Source organism: Ambystoma mexicanum, chromosome 2p (genome assembly GCF_040938575.1).
Source record: "Ambystoma mexicanum isolate Mex_15411 chromosome 2p, UKY_AmexF1_1, whole genome shotgun sequence".
NCBI lineage: Eukaryota > Metazoa > Chordata > Amphibia > Caudata > Ambystomatidae > Ambystoma > Ambystoma mexicanum.
In genome coordinates, this window is record NC_090923.1 from 77342479 (window position 1) to 77358283 (window position 15805).

At 48.5% G+C, this 15805-nt stretch overlaps 1 protein-coding gene across 3 annotated transcripts in view; it reads left to right on the forward strand.

Moving 5' to 3' along the window:
- Window positions 1-15805, forward strand: part of USP19 (ubiquitin specific peptidase 19) — a 1845650-nt gene that overhangs the window by 1060961 nt on the left and 768884 nt on the right. For all 3 annotated transcript variants that reach the window (XM_069643288.1, XM_069643289.1, XM_069643291.1), the window contains exon 18: window positions 13631-13749. In XM_069643288.1, coding sequence (XP_069499389.1) covers window positions 13631-13749 — 119 coding nt within the window. The remainder of the gene's footprint in view (window positions 1-13630; window positions 13750-15805) is intronic.

Consider the following 15805-nt stretch of genomic DNA (forward strand, 5'->3'; position numbering starts at 1 on the left):
TTGTTCCCTATAAAGATTCACCTGCTGGCTTGATCAGCTTACACCACCTCTCATAAAAAGGTTTCCTGGTGGAAGGGTCCCGTCAAGAAGGCATTTATAGAGGGAGTAAAGAGACTCTTCCCTCCCATTTCAAACCCACCGCTGAGATGGGATCTCAATGTAGTACTTGCAAAGCTCATGGGTCCTCCCTTTAAGCCTATGCATAAGTCAAGTCTTAAACACCTCACATCTAAGACTGCCTTCTTAGTGGCTACTAGATCCGTAAGAAGAGTTAGTGAACTTGAGGCTTTGTCAGTGCAAGACCCTTTCTTTGTCATTCACAAGGACAAACTGGTTTTACAAACACATCCTAGGTTCTCACCTAAATTAATTTCCAAATTTCACGTAAACCAGTCCATCGAGCTACCGGCCTTCTTTCAGAACTCAACAAGGTAGGCAGAGAAAAAACTCCATATCCTAGATATGATGATATGATATGACATTTGTAACGCGCCTATACACAAGGGTTTCAAGTGTTTCAAGGCGCGACGAGGCAGGGAGGGGGGAACAAGGGAAGACAGACAACGATCCTACTAGGCCAGGTGTCATTCAGATCGCGCAAGTGCAGGGGTAGGGGGAAGGGAGAAAGTGCAAGGGGAGGGGGAAAGTGCAGTACAAGGTAAGTAGAATAAAATAAATAAGGGCCAGCTGGTGGCAAGTGCAAAGTAAGTGCAGACAAGTGCTAGGAACGGGGGCTGTAGGGATACAGACACAGTCCCGCAGTGCAGGGGTTGCCAGGGAGGCAGTGCAAGTGGAGAGTGGCTGGGCCCAGGACCGAGGTCGGCGAGAGTGGCCCAGTTGCAGATTTGGTGCAGATTCAGCAAAGAATTAGCAGGGGAGAGGGAGAGAGAAAGCAGAAGCAAAGAGGAAGGTTTTGAGGTGCTTCCGGAACCGTAGATGGTTCTCAAGTTTCAGGGAGGCAGGAAGGCTGTTCCAGAGGGAGGCCCCTGCCGCGGAGAGAGATCTACCTCCAGCTCGTTGCTTCGAGAAGCGGCTGTCCCTGAGGGAGTTGGAGACGGATGAGCTAAGGGCTCGGGAAGGAAGATATTTAGGAAGAGAGAGTTGAAGGTATTTAGGCCCCAGGCCCCAGAAGGCCTTGTGGACAATGCAGAGGGTTTTGAACTTTATCCTCGCAGCCACTGGGAGCCAGTGTAGAGACTTCAGTCCTGGAGAGATACAGTCCCTGGGCTTGAGGCCAAGGAAAAGTCTCGCAGTTCTGTTCTGGATGAGTTGCGGAGAGTGGAGGCAGGCAGATTAAGATAGAGGCTATTACAGTAGTCCAGCTTTGAGTAGTCGTGAGACAGTGAGCTTCTGGGGGAAGGAGAGGAAGGGAAGAATACCTCTGAGGAGGTGCAGCTGGTAGTGTGACTGCTTAGAGACGTCAGATATATGAGGAGAGAAGGAGAGTGTGGAGTCGAAGATAACCCTGAGGTTTTTTGCCGTGCAGGTAGGAGCAGGAAGAGGGCCAAGAGAGGCCGGCCAGAGAGCTGCAGGGAAGGAGGGAGTGGGTTTGCCGATGAGTAGAATCTCAGTTTTACTGGCATTAAGGCAGAGGTCATTGGCGGCACACCATTCCTGGATAGCAGACAGTCGGAGATGAGGGAAGGAGAGGAGGAGGCCGAGGGTAGCCTGAAAATGAGCTGGGTATCGTCCGCATAGCACTGAAAGTTTTATTTATTTATTTATTTATTTATTTATTTGCATTTGTTAAGCGCACAGAATCAGCCCTGAGGCATCGTGGCGCTGGTTACAGAATAGCGCTGGTTACAGGGAAAGCGCGTCTTAGTTACAGCATACAGAGGCATACATGCATACAGTTTGGGCAGTAGCAATAGTTAGCAGTGTGTGCCTGAATGGCAGTAGGTAGAGGAATTTTAGTTAAAGAGAGAGGTTTTGAGTTTTTTTCTAAACGCTGTGAGGGAGCCTTCTGCTCTTAGAGCGTGGGGGAGATTATTCCAAAGTTTTGGTGCTATGTAGGGGAAACCCAGCCCCCCGGCTGTAATCTTGTGGATGCGTGGTACAGTGAGTTGGTTAGTGTAGCAGAGTCTGGTAGGTCTGGATGAGGTCTGTCTGAGAATGGTGTCTGAGAGATATGATGGTGCAGTGTGGTGGATACATTTGTGGGTAGTAGTCAGTACCTTGAAGGTGATGCGTTCTTTGACAGGGAGCCAGTGAACTGATTGCCTTGCCAGTGAGATGTGGTCCCTTTTGGAGATGTTTAATGCTGCTCTTAGAGCGTTATTTTGGGTGACCTGGAGTTTGTTTAGGTTTTTTTCAGAGGTGCCGGCTAGAAGTGCATTGCAATAGTCAAGTTTAGCGCCTATGGTAGCTCTTGCTATTGAAAGGCAGTTTTCTTTGGAAAGGAATGGTTTAATGGCGTTGATGAGTTTAGTGCTTAGTGCAGATGCGGAGACAATGGCACTAACTTGTTTGTCCATGGACAGGGTTGCATCAATGTAGACCCCTAGCGTTTTCACAGAGGATAGGACTGGGATAGTGCAGTTGTCGATGTTGAAATTGGCATAGCAGCTGTCTAGCCTGGCCAGTGTGGATTTTTGGCCGAGGATAAGGATTTCAGTCTTATCCCCGTTAAGACATAGGCCGTTAGTGGCCATCCAGGCTTGAATGGTGGCATATATGAGTTTTAGAGCTAGGGCGTCTTTGTGGTATGAGCCTGATAGAGGGAGGAGCACTTGGGTGTCGTCGGCGTAGTTGGTGTAGGCAATCCCAAGTGCATCAAGTTTCTCGAATAGGGGCTTAGTGAATAGATTGTAAAGCGTAGGTGCTGTACAGGAGCCTTGAGGGACACCGCAGTGTATTATGGATGGTGTTGCGCTCGAAATGTTTGAAAAGACTTTCATGGCCCTCCCTTCAAGAAATGAGGTTATCCAGGAGGTGGCTTGGTCAGAGAAATGTGCGGAGTGGGAGAGGTGTGAGGTGAGGGTCTTGTGGTCCACTAGGTCGAATGCCGCAGAGAGGTCGAGGAGAAGTAAAAGGGCGGGTTTACCTTTGTCCAATATCTTGGTTATTTGGTTTTTTAGGTCCAGCAAAGCAGTCTCTGTTCCATGACCTTTGCGGAAGCCTGACTGTCTGGTGCCTAGGATGGAGTTAGATTCGAGGTATAGTTGGATTTGGCTGTGTGCCACTTTATCTAGAATCTTGAGAAGGAAGGGGACAGTTGTTATAGGTCTGTAATTGTTAGGCATCGTGGGGTCGAGAGTGGGCTTTTTTAGAAGTGGGCGCACCCAGGCTTCTTTAAGACTGTCTGGGACAGAGCAGGACTTGAATGAGGCATTAATGAATGCGGTAATGATTGGGGCAAGTGGTTCAGCGCAGTCCTTGATTAATTTAGGGGGGCATGTATCGGCTTTGCAAGTCGATGGTTTCAGATGTTTCAGTATGTCCAGGACTTCTAGTTCTGAAACTTCTTTAAAGGCAAATTTGGGAATGTTTGTGGTTTTGCTATGGGATTGGGAATCTAAGTGTCGACTCTGTTTTGGCAAGGTATTGTAGTGGTCGCGGATTTTGTTTTGTAAGAGGTCTATTTTGTTGAGCATGGCGGCTTGGATACTGTTGCACCAGCCTTCATCCTTGATGATCTCGTCAGAGGAAGTGGGAGGCACTGTGAGCTCTTTAAAGATAGAGAAGAGTTCTCTTGAGTGGCACTTTGAGTCTAGTATTCGACGGTTGTATGATTCAGATTTGGCATTGAAGATGGCGGTTTTGTATTTTTTTGCAGTGACTTTGAATAAGTCTTTGGTGATGTCGCATGGGTTGGCCTGCCAGTTTTTAAGTGCTTGGCGCTTTTTGTCACGCAGAGCTTGGAGGTCCTCTGTGAACCATGCGTTTGAGTGGAAGGATTTTTTTTCTTTTTTCTCTTCTAGAGGAGCGATGGAGTTTATAGCATTGGTGAGCGTATCCTTGAGTATGTCTGCTAGGATGTTAGGATCTTGAGGGAAAGGAGGGGCGAGGCATGGGGTGTTGAGAAGGGGGAGTAGATTGTCTGCAGTTAACTTTTTGGAGCTTCTGGCTAGGGTGGCGGATTTATGTACTGGTGTTTTTCTGGTAGGTAACGTAGGGATAGAGAATTGTATGCAGCTGTGATCTGTCCAGGGGAGGAATGTGTTGGATGTGATAGAGGAGTTACAGTTATGGTCGGCCAGCCAGTCAAGAGTTCTGCCTTTGGAGTGGGTGGGTGTCAGGATTTTTTGTGTGAAGTCTAGGTTGGAGAGGTCCTTGAGGAAGGAGGTTGCTGTTTTGTCCTTTGGGTCATTATAGCCTAGGTTAAGATCACCTAGGAGTAAGGTTTTGGTGGATTTTTTTAGGTTTTCGCTGAGAATATGCGTAATTTGCCCTTGAAAATCGGTTGGGAGTCCTGGAGGCCGGTAGATGACGTGAATGTTAATGGTGTTGTTGTGAGAGAGGGATAGTTTGGCCGATAGTATGTCTGCATTCCCTTCCCATGTGTGGGGTGTGGGCCTGATATGGTGGATGTCTTTATAGATTATGGCAACCCCTCCCCCTGATTTTGTAGGTCTGTCTTGTCTAAGGATGGAGTAGCCTACTGGTACAGCTAGGGTAATGGCGGGGCCTGAGGCTTCATGCAGCCAAGTCTCTGTGATGGCTAGCAGATCTAGGTCGAAGCTGGAGATGAGCTCGTTGATTTCTAAGGCATGGGCAGTGAGCGATCGAGTGTTAAGTAATGCGCATTTGAGTGTAGGTGCTACCTGACTTCTGTTGGGAGGCCGCTGTTTCGTTTGTTTTTTCAGCTTGAAGTTGGGTGGGGTGGATGGTATAGTGGTGGGTGTGAGGTTGGAACACGGTGTGGGGATGTGGGGAATCCTACCCACAAAGTTGTGAGAGACAGATGTGCGAGAACCTAATCTATAGTTTCTGAGTGATGCTGGGATGTGTTGCGATGAGAAGGACCTAGGTAGTGTGCGTGTCCTCAGTCTGCACAGTCTGGTGCAGCTATTAGGTGTAGAGGTGTGAGGATGCGCGGTGTTGGGGCTGGGGTGAGGTGTCGAATTTGTGTTGGACTGCATCATGATGCTGGAGCTAGGTAAGCACGAGTGTAGATAGTGTCGTTCATATATTGCATTGGCGAGGAGTGCGCCTATGAGTAGTAGTGTGCTAATCTGGTGGTGCAGCCCTGGTAGCATGCTGGAATACTCTGTCGTGCACGTGGAGGGAGGCGAGACTGAGCAGCGATGGTTCTAGTAGTGCAAGGCGCTAGTTGCCTAGAGGATGTCAGAATATAGTGGTCTCTGGGCGACCATAAGGCACTACGCAATAATACAGTGGTCTCTGGGCGACCATAAGGCACTACACAATACTACAGTGGTCTCTGGGCGACCATAAGGCACTACGCAATAATACAGTGGTCTCTGGGCGACCATAAGGCACTACGCAATAATACAGTGGTCTCTGGGCGACCATAAGGCACTACGCAATAATACAGTGGTCTCTGGGCGACCAAAAGGCACTACGCAATAATACAGTGGTCTCTGGGCGCCAGAGCCTCGCTCTGGTGCCGCTATGCGCCCGCCATTGCTGGGCCAGGCGGAAGAATCTGACGAGGTCGGGCGAGACTCAAGAAGCGTTACGCCTCAGAACTCGCCGTACAGCTGGCAATAATGAGTGTGCACGATGGGCATACCTGGCTGTGAAAAGATGTCAACCCTCGCCTTTGAGGGAGTTCGATGAGGCAGGGTGATCTAAGCACGGCCGAACCGTGTGTAGCAGAAGATGCTCCTCGGCTCAGGGGCTAGTCCGTTGTGTGCTGTTGCGGCCGGAATGGTGAGGGCAGGGTCCGTGGCCCCTGGCTCCTGATGCTCCTAACAGGCTCTCAACAGGCCTTAGAGTGGCCTTTGCGCTGGCCGCCGGCGTGATCCGCCTGCCGGCGGTTACAGCTGATTTTCACGAGGCTCAGCCTCGGTTTCAGCCCGCGCTGCGCCCGGCATGCGTGGGTCAGGCGGCGTGTGGGGACAGGGTCAGGCAGGCCCTGTCCGTGTTGCTCGTGGTCTCGTGGCTTCTCTGCTGGGCTGGGGTGCTGGGGGGGCTCCTGCCCTCGCCCCACGGTGAGGAAGAGTGAATGAGGGGGTGAGCAGGCTCTCAACAGGCCTTAGAGTGGCCTTTGCGCTGGCCGCCGGCGTGATCCGCCTGCCGGCGGTTACAGCTGATTTTCACGAGGCTCAGCCTCGGTTTCAGCCCGCGCTGCGCCCGGCATGCGTGGGTCAGGCGGCGTGTGGGGACAGGGTCAGGCAGGCCCTGTCCGTGTTGCTCGTGGTCTCGTGGCTTCTCTGCTGGGCTGGGGTGCTGGGGGGGCTCCTGCCCTCGCCCCACGGTGAGGAAGAGTGAATGAGGGGGTGAGCAGGCTCTCAACAGGCCTTAGAGTGGCCTTTGCGCTGGCCGCCGGCGTGATCCGCCTGCCGGCGGTTACAGCTGATTTTCACGAGGCTCAGCCTCGGTTTCAGCCCGCGCTGCGCCCGGCATGCGTGGGTCAGGCGGCGTGTGGGGACAGGGTCAGGCAGGCCCTGTCCGTGTTGCTCGTGGTCTCGTGGCTTCTCTGCTGGGCTGGGGTGCTGGGGGGGCTCCTGCCCTCGCCCCACGGTGAGGAAGAGTGAAAGTTGGGGCAGAGAGCGGCGATGCGGTGGGCAAGGAGTGCCAGGTACTGGTTGAACAGCCAGGGGGAGAGATTTGATCCCTGTGGACACCACAGATGGAGAAAAAGATGTCAGAGAGGAAGGACCCCAGTTGGACCTGGGAGGGTCGTTTGGAGAGGAAAGAGGTCAGCCACGCCAGAGCCTGACCAGTGATACCCAGGTTATCACGGAGACGGTTGAGCAGGATGGCATGGTTGACAGTGTCAAAGGCAGAAGAGAGATCGAGCAGAATGAGAACACACAGAGTGTTGGAGTCAAGGTTCAAGAGTAGGTCCTCACGGATGTTCAGGAGAGCAGTTTCCGTGCTTCTGGCAGCTCTGGAGCCAGATTGATGGTCATGAAGACTGCCAACAGATTCAGCATGGAGGTTAAGCTGGGAGATGGCCAGTTTCTCCAGGAGCTTGCCCAGGAAGGGAGTGATGGAGATTGGCCGATAGTTAGCCGGGCAGGAGGGGTCTGAAGAGGGTTTCTTAAGAAGAGGGTGCACAAGGGAGTGCTTAAGGGGGGATGGGAAGACTCCAGAGGCGAAGGAGTGGTTGCAAAAGTCAGCCAGGGCAGGAGCCAGGGAGTTGATGTGGTCCTTGATAGTTTTGGAGGAACAGGGGCGAACCTGTTTAGATGAGACTTTCATAGATCGGACTTGTCTGGAAACCTCGTCAGCAGAAAAAAGGGGAAAGGCAGAGAAGGAGGGAGGAGGGGTGGCTGTAGAAGGGCCAGAGGAAGAGCCAGGAAGAGAGGGAGGGAGGTGATGGGAGGAGAGTGAGGACAGGATGTCCTGAGTTTTAGAGATGAAGTGTGATGTAAGGAGGACGGTCCATTACTATGTAATCAAGACAAGACCACTCATGTAAACAGACCAACTGTTTGTCTCCGTAACACCAGGCAGAGGAGACCGCATTTCCAAGAATGCCATCTCCAGATGGATAGTCAGATGCATACAACAAAACACTGCCTTTCACACCAAGAGCTCACTCCACAAGGGATACAGGAGCTACTTTGGGCTTTATCACAAAGGTCCCGGTGGACACATTTGCAAAGCGGCTACATGGAGCTTAGTACACACGTTCACTGAGCACTACTGTATACAGCAGATACACAGGTGGGACAAGCGGTTCTAAAACATCGATTTGCCGCTGGACCTTCTCACAGCCCACTACCTTCTCCTAACACTGCTAGCTAATTTATTCATAGCATGTGAACTAAGCAGATTCCACAAGCCTCAGAAGGGGTACATTACTCAATGTAATCGTATTTCTGATGCTTGTATCTGCTTAGATTCACATGCGCCCACCTTTCCTCACCTTGGAGTTGAAGGTGCGTAGATGTTTACCTGAGCTTTATCTTATACTTATCTGCATTAATACACCAGTACTAGCGCTACATGTCAAGCTACCTCATGTCAGAAACAGAAACATCTGCAGGACCTCGACGCGTGAAGGACCATGGATATAGTGGACGTCACACTGGGGATAGTATTACTGGCATGCCCCGTCGGGGTCCCTTTTCCAGTTTCAAAAACAACAACTGTAATACTCTGCAGCTTCCACTAGATGTCTGCCTATGTACGGCATTCAAATCTAAGCAGATACAAGCATGAGAAATAAGATTACGGGAGTAATGTATCCCATATATACTTTTTAATTATTTTTTTTACAGTGGAAAGAAAAAACTGGGAGGGGGAGCCTTGGGCAGGGACGGCTCTTCCATAATGGGTGAGGGGGCGTCGACTCAGTGGCTTCCTCAGCAATTTTGGTGCAGCCAGTGAAACACTGAGCACTCCTTCAGCTGTTTTGTCCATCTGAGGGAGTGCTCCTGGGCTGGATGAAATGTCAAAGGCTAACACTTTCCCTCTGACATTTCAGTTCCCCAGCCCATCCGGTCAATGTGCCATGCAAGGCTGGGGCGTTTTTCTTCACCAGCCCTGCATAGCTCATTGGAAATACTGGCTGGGGAACTGCATGACTGTTTGTGCAAGGGGGAGCTCTTGCGCCTCTTCACACATACAGACAGAGCTGGTTGGAGCGGGGCATTTCAGCACCCACGCATGTGCACGGACCAGGAAGCTCTTGCTTCCCGATTTGTGTTCATGATGCTGGAGCCTTGGGAGCTGGGGCAGAAGATAGGTTGGTTAATTTATTTTTCATTTAAATGTGTATGGATGCGTAAATGCTTGTGTTATGAGTGGGTGTATGGTGATGGGGGGCTTGTGAGAATGATAGTGCTTGCTGTGTGAATGTGTGTTTGTGTTGGCACATTGAACAGATTTTGGCGAGTGGGGGCCAGTGGGAAGGAGTGTTGTAAAACAAATGCCTTTGTTGCACAATCCTTCTACCCACCTGCCAAAATTAGCTCTTTTGAGGAGGAGCTGTGGAGCCCAGGACAGGGATGGTATTTTTTACTGGACATCTATCATAGCTAGATGCCACTGGCTGGCAAACTTCATCAGTGTGGGAAAACATCTCCACCCATCGATGGGTGCTGGACGCTCTCGCCCAGGGACACACTTTGGAGTTTAAGCGAAGTGTCCGCAAACTCCACCGGTGGCCCAGCAGGAACAACATATCTCTCAGTTGCTGCTGGAGGCTCGGGCCATGTTATAAAAAGGGTCGATAGAGCTCTGAAGCTACTCTGAGGCACCAGAGATTACTCAAGATACTTTCTAGTAAGAAAAGACCAGGTGCTGGAGGCCCATTCTCGATCTAAAACGACTCAACAAGTATATCTAGTCCCAGAAATCCAGGATGGTCACTCTGCATCATACACTCGGCCAGCTGGAGGAGGGAGATTTTCTGACGTCGTTGGATCTAGAGGATGCATACTTCCACACGCCCATTCATGGCACGATCCTACGCTTTGTCATGCAAGGGAAGCACTACCAGTTCAAGGCTCTCCCCTTCGGCCTAAAGTCGGCTCCCAGAGTCTTTACGAAGTGCCTGGATCCAGTGGCGGCCCGTCTGCGACTACAGGAAATTCACATGTACCCATACCTCGACGACTGGCTCATCCAGGCCAAGTCGAGAGACATCGTCGTCGATCACACAGAGAGTACTTTACAGCTACTGGCGGATATGGGGTTTTCAGTGAACTATGCAAAGTCCTGCTTGACTCCCATGCTGGGGTCCAGGCTCAACACGTTATCTTGCCTGGCAGCTCCCTCGGAGGAGAGGATAGCGGCCATCTTGGGCAAGGTGCAAAAGCTCTTAGTACTGAAGATCACCAGGGTGAGGACTGTTAAGCAAGATTCCATGCAGTACCCTGTGGGAGACTGCACCAGCCTTGTCCTCTTGGCAATAGTTAACCCACCCTTTGGTATAAGCATGCACTACATAAGTTGGTAGTGTGACTGAGCAACCAGACCCATCTCAAGAGGGGTCAATGTGAGCAGTAAGGTTGTTACAGATTCACAGTGACAAGTATTCAAATAAACACTTACACTCAAGGTTTCTTGTTTAAACAATTATTAATTTAACAGTCAGTTGAATAAGCCTTCTTTAGAGGGAGCAGGATGGCAGTAACACAAAAATACACTTCAAAATTACACTCTCTCAATTTCTTTAAATCCGTAAATACCCATTTGAGATGGCACACTAATTCGTCCTACACCCTGAGGTGACTTAAATAACTAGGACACCGTGGTTATTATATCGCTGGTACATTTAGAGCAATGCTGAGGTTGTGTTAAATAAAGAGAAGATGAGGGAATAAAACAATTGTTAACAAATATTCTTAAGCAGTTAAGTACTTTTTGAACCCTCCAATGCAAAGTAAATTATCCCTTTCCTGGGGGAAAGACAAAGCACAAAGTCAGAGGTAAGAAGAATCTTTCAGGGAGCCAGGACAAGCTAATGTTAGTTAAGCAAAAGTCTAGGTGAACTCAAGCACTTATTGCCAGTAGGAAAAAAGTCTTGCACAATGTTTTAGAACTTTTGTATCGCAAGGAAATCACTGTAGGGGCCACAAGCTGGGAGGCTTGTGAGGGGCAAAGCTGTAGCAACTCTGCAAATGCAATGAACACAAGTCTCAACTGAGAACTAGCATGGCTATACAACAAGAGGTAAGTACTCTTAGTTTTACTGTACCTTTGGTTAGAAGAAAAACTGCTTCCAGCTGGCTTCTGTTCCTGTGTAGGTATGCAGATCCTGCTGTTCCTGGGCCTCAGTTGTGGGGACAAAAGGGAGGACGTCTGGGGACTGTTCCACTACGAATGGAAGGACGGCAGAAGCACTGGGCAAACCTCAGATCAGCAGCACTTCACGGTTTCAGCTTCTTGTGGTTCTTGCAAACAGCACCACCGCGCTTCTCGGAACCCACTATTGACTTTCCTCACATCTGGAGTCCAGCACTCTGTTGAGGCGGCTCAGGCGTGGTCAGTCTTGCTTCCTGGGAGTCAGGAGCCTCATCCTGGAGGTCGGGTTTGACTTAAAAACAAGACACTTGAATCTGGTGTCCCTCTCACTGGCAATCGGTTCCTGCAGCAGCAGTGGAAGTACAGCCAGCTCCGAGACGATGTCCAGACAAGTTCGTTTGGAGTTGATTGGTCCCACCAACCCAAGGGGAGAAGTCGTCCATTGCAGGGCTTCTCTAGTCGAGGCGAATTCGGAGCTTCAGTAATGCAGCGGGGCTTCACCGGGCAAACCAACTGTCCAAGAGTTGCAGCAAGCGTCTCTTCCAAGTTCTTCTTCGTATTCCTTTGTCCACTGGTCGACTCTGCCTTCCAAGCAAAAAGCCTTGCCTTTTATGCATGTTTCTCCCATTCATTCACAGCCTAGCTGTCAATCACTCAGCAGTGTGGCTCTCCTCCGAGGCCAGCCCTCCAGCCAATCACCCTTGGGTGCATTCCTGTAACCAAGGAGACAAAGCACGGAGTTTTGGGCACCTGCCTTGCTTCCTGCCACGCCAGACAAACTGGAGCCAAAGGCAGGCTTCACCAGCTAACCCCGCCAAAGACAAAATGCACAAAGAGACCAAACCTGGTTTGGCGGGCAGAGTACATTTCAAGAAGTATGTTTCCAGCCAGAAATGGCAAAAAAAGAAGAGTGGAGCCATTTTGACAAAATGGACACAGATTGGGTGCTTTACTACAGCTGCAATTGCAGCCCATGGTAGAAACGCAAAATGGTAGTAAAAAGTAACCTACTGCCACCAGCCATTGGGTGTAGAAAGGGTAGCATAAAAAATGTTACATGAGAAACTAGACAAAGCGGATACTAAGTAACCCCTGTAGCACCCAATTGTAAGATAGTGTGTGCTGGGTATAGAAAGTTACAAAATGTAAGTAGTCAATTTCACTTCACTGCTCTTGGAAACAGTAGTTTCTTCAAGAGAAGATATTTAAACCTTTGGGAAATCTAAGAGACTTCACTGTGCTTTGTGTCACAATGTAAAGAGGATGCCTATGGAGTTGTCGGACTCCACAACCAAAAGACAGAAAAATACATGAGAGAGTGGGAAAAGGATATCACTCTCTCCAGGTTAGAAATTAAAAGTCCAAAAGTCCAGAAAAAGTGCTGGGGGTCTCTAAGGTAGAAGGGAATTGGCACATTTCTGAGAAATCTCCTTAGCAGCACCCTTATTTGACTTTTCACGGGACGAGAGGGGTGCTGTGGACGCACCCCTCGTTCATGCCCAAGGTTCTGTCGGAATTTCATCTCAATGAACCCTTGGTGTCACCTGTGTTTTTTCGACGCCTTCGTCGCCGGCTGAAATGACTTTTCACTCGCTGGATGTGGCTTTTGCGCTGAAGTTTTGTGTGGCCCGCATGAAGAGTTTACGGAGGACTTCTCAGCTTTTTATGAACATTGGCCCTGTGAAACATGGGAAGGCCTTGTACAAGGCTTCCATTTCCAGGTGGCTGTCAGGCTACATGACTCATTGTCACTGTTTCGCAAACGGACCGCTGCCTGGCCGTCCGAGAGCCAATTCTACCAGAGCGATCACTGCGACGACGGCGTTCCCATCTGGTGTGCCCCTGCTGGACATGTGCAGGACTGTTACGTGGAGGTCTACGCACACATTCACGAAATTCTACTGCGTTGACCGAGTTTCCAGAGAGGAGTCCAGAGTCGGCCAAGCTGTGCTACGCAACCTGTTTGCTTGAAGGTGAGCCTGGTGAGGAGGTAAGAGTAATTGCTTCTGTTGAGCCTTTCCACCTCCCTTTGGTTGTGTATGTATGTACTGCTATGCATTCTTTATTCATGAGCATGTGAATCCATGCCAGACCCCATGCTGGAGAAGGAACAAGTTACTTACCTTTAACAGTTGTTCTCCAGCATGGGTCTGGCCTGGATTCACATGCAAACCCTCCCTCCTGCTTCTCTGCGGCTCTTCCTGGTCATACTACCACTTTACAGGCTACCAAATCTGAAAATGGCTGCCAGAAGAGGGGCTTGGGGAGAAGGCAGTCATTGGCTAGGGGCAGTATGACTCAGAGCTCAGTGATTGGTTTATAGAAGAAAGACAGATTGTAAATGAAAGTGAAACTTTTTTTTCTTTTACCGAGTATTTGCAGCCTGGAGACGGGGAATATTCATGAGCATGTGAATCCATGCCAGACCCATGCTGGAGAACAACAGTTACAGGTAAGTAACTTGTTCCTTCCACCACTTTTATAGTCTGGTGTTGTAGCACTGTGGCAGTGTTTGCAAGAGCTTGTAGTTGCGACGTCTGGTATCTCGTTACTGATGCCTATGATGCACATATGGAACAATCTTTTTATTTCTAATTGGGGGGGGGGGGGTGGTGGCAGGGCAGCAGTGTAATTGGTGTCTTCACTGACCTATGAAACATTGCGAGTTTTCAGTTTTACCTATGCATTTCTTGGTCAAGGGGGCTGGTCCTAAATTACTTACCATACTTATCATATACATATGATTTTCCTGGCTTGAAATCGAAATAATGTAGCTACCCTTTTCATTTTTTTACTTCAGCGTCCACAGGTGCCGAGTATTCCTATTAGCAAATGTGCATCATGTCAAAAGCAGCAGCTTTCCGAAGAGGACAAACTAAAGCGCTGCACCAGATGCTACCGGGTTGGATACTGCAACCAGTAAGATTACATTTTTTTAGCGCACCTTCCCTTACAAATGTTCTCATTTTCACTATGCAGCGCCTTATGGTCCTTGCCTACCATGCAAAGTAGAAATGGCATCTATGGGCAAAGCCTGTAAGAGTGGGTTAATTCAAGAACCTTACTGTTATTCGAAATGCAAATCTGAACTATGATTTTGGGGTCCCTGAGCTGATGTAGATCCTGCTTTTACCATTGGCAGAAATTATTTTTGGAAAGTATAAGTAATTATAATGCACATTGCACCTTTTTTCTTCAAAATAATTTGAGCATTTGAAGATTACAAAAGTGTTGAATGCAAAATGAGAGAATAGGGGGAAAGTGAAGTGTTTCCCCAAGGAGACATAGCCCAACTAAACAAGACTTAATATCAAGCTAATTCCTTGCTGCTTTGTCTACTTTTAAGAAGTAGGTTTGTTGAGAGATATCTTTAGTATTTTTTTGAAAGACATCTAAAGCATACCCTCACCTGAAGGCAGCAGCTGTCGGTACGAAAGGTTTTTAAGAACAATACAGTGACAAAGGTGTAATGACCTTGCGCACACAACAGTAACAGAATAACAATATACATTTATGAACAATAGTTAAACCACATGCTTTATCCTAAAAGTTAGAAATCCATGTAAGACCGCCGCCATCTACAAACTTGGGGGAACAAGGAAGCAATATCCGCTTGCTCCCCATTTCAAAGGCTCCTCAGCAAGGTGTAGTTTAACCACCAAATATGCAGTTTCTTCCAAAGGCAGTTGGCTTTAGTCATGCAGCGCAATTTGACTTAAATCCTTAAAAGATGAATAACCATGCTAGTGAAATTAAAAGGTGGTGGTGTATCCAACTTACTAGCTCTCTCAACTATGCATGCAGCCATATGAAGTATAGCTGTTATTGGTGCGATTGTTGATGGCTGTGTGATAACATAGCGTTTCCCCCCCACCCCCCCTCCCGAAAGTCTGGGGATCCCAGATCCTTCACTGCAAATAGATTTTTCAGTAGTAAGGGAAGAGGTGTAATCCTCCAGAGCAACAGTTGATAAGAGCAGCATTTGCCATCAGCAGTGGACGGGTGCAATGTTTAGCTTTTACGTGCCATAATAAATACACCCTCCACACCACTGAGATCTGCTTAATTTTGTGACCAAATCATGAAATATGTTTAGCTCCAGTCTCCTCTCATATACACTAAAAATCTATTTAACTGAGAAGGGTTGTAATAAGAAACTACCTCATTAGCATTTTGGCATTCCATGTAAATTCGCTATTTTGGATAAAACACAAATTTCTCCCCAACAGCCAAGAATCGACAAGGGAATTTGATCGTTGTGCTGTTTTCAGTGAAGTATGCCATTTTTCAAGATTATTTCAAAAAAGGTAGCAGGCGCTCCGCTCCAGAAAGAACATGGCATGATAACCTGTTCTGAGATTAGTTTGCAGCACATCTGTGAAAGGTACAGTGAGCAAAAAGCGTGTGCTGCAAACTCTCATCTCAGAACAGGTTATCATGCCATGTTCTTTCTGGAGAGGAGCGCCTGCTACCTTTTTTGAAATATTTGAAAGGAACTTGGGGTTGGTCACCCCGAGTTACCTGGGGGCAACCAGACGTGGACTCCCTGCTCACTGTGCTCAGAGAGACAAAGCTTCACCTCACTGATGAGGCCCAACAAGGCTGAAATACGTGTATGGGGTTGCTTTTGGTACTCTTGTTCAGAGAGGAATTGCCATAGCGTTTCGGTGCTGGACTGCCCATTTGGGCGGGATAAAGACTGATATGCAAATGGATATTTCCCATCTGTGAAAGGTATAGTGAGCAAAAAGCGTGTGCTGCAAACTCTCATCTCAGAACAGGTAATCATGCCATGTTCTTTCTGGAGAGGAGCGCCTGCTACCTTTTTTGAAACATTTTTCAAGATTGCTTAACATCGCTTTTTTTATTCTCCATTGAATGTTGACTACTTGCAAATGCACTATATATACAAAACGCATTAAAGTGTTCAGTATTTAAACATATTAGATATTGTTGTTTGTTCTTTCCTTCCTTT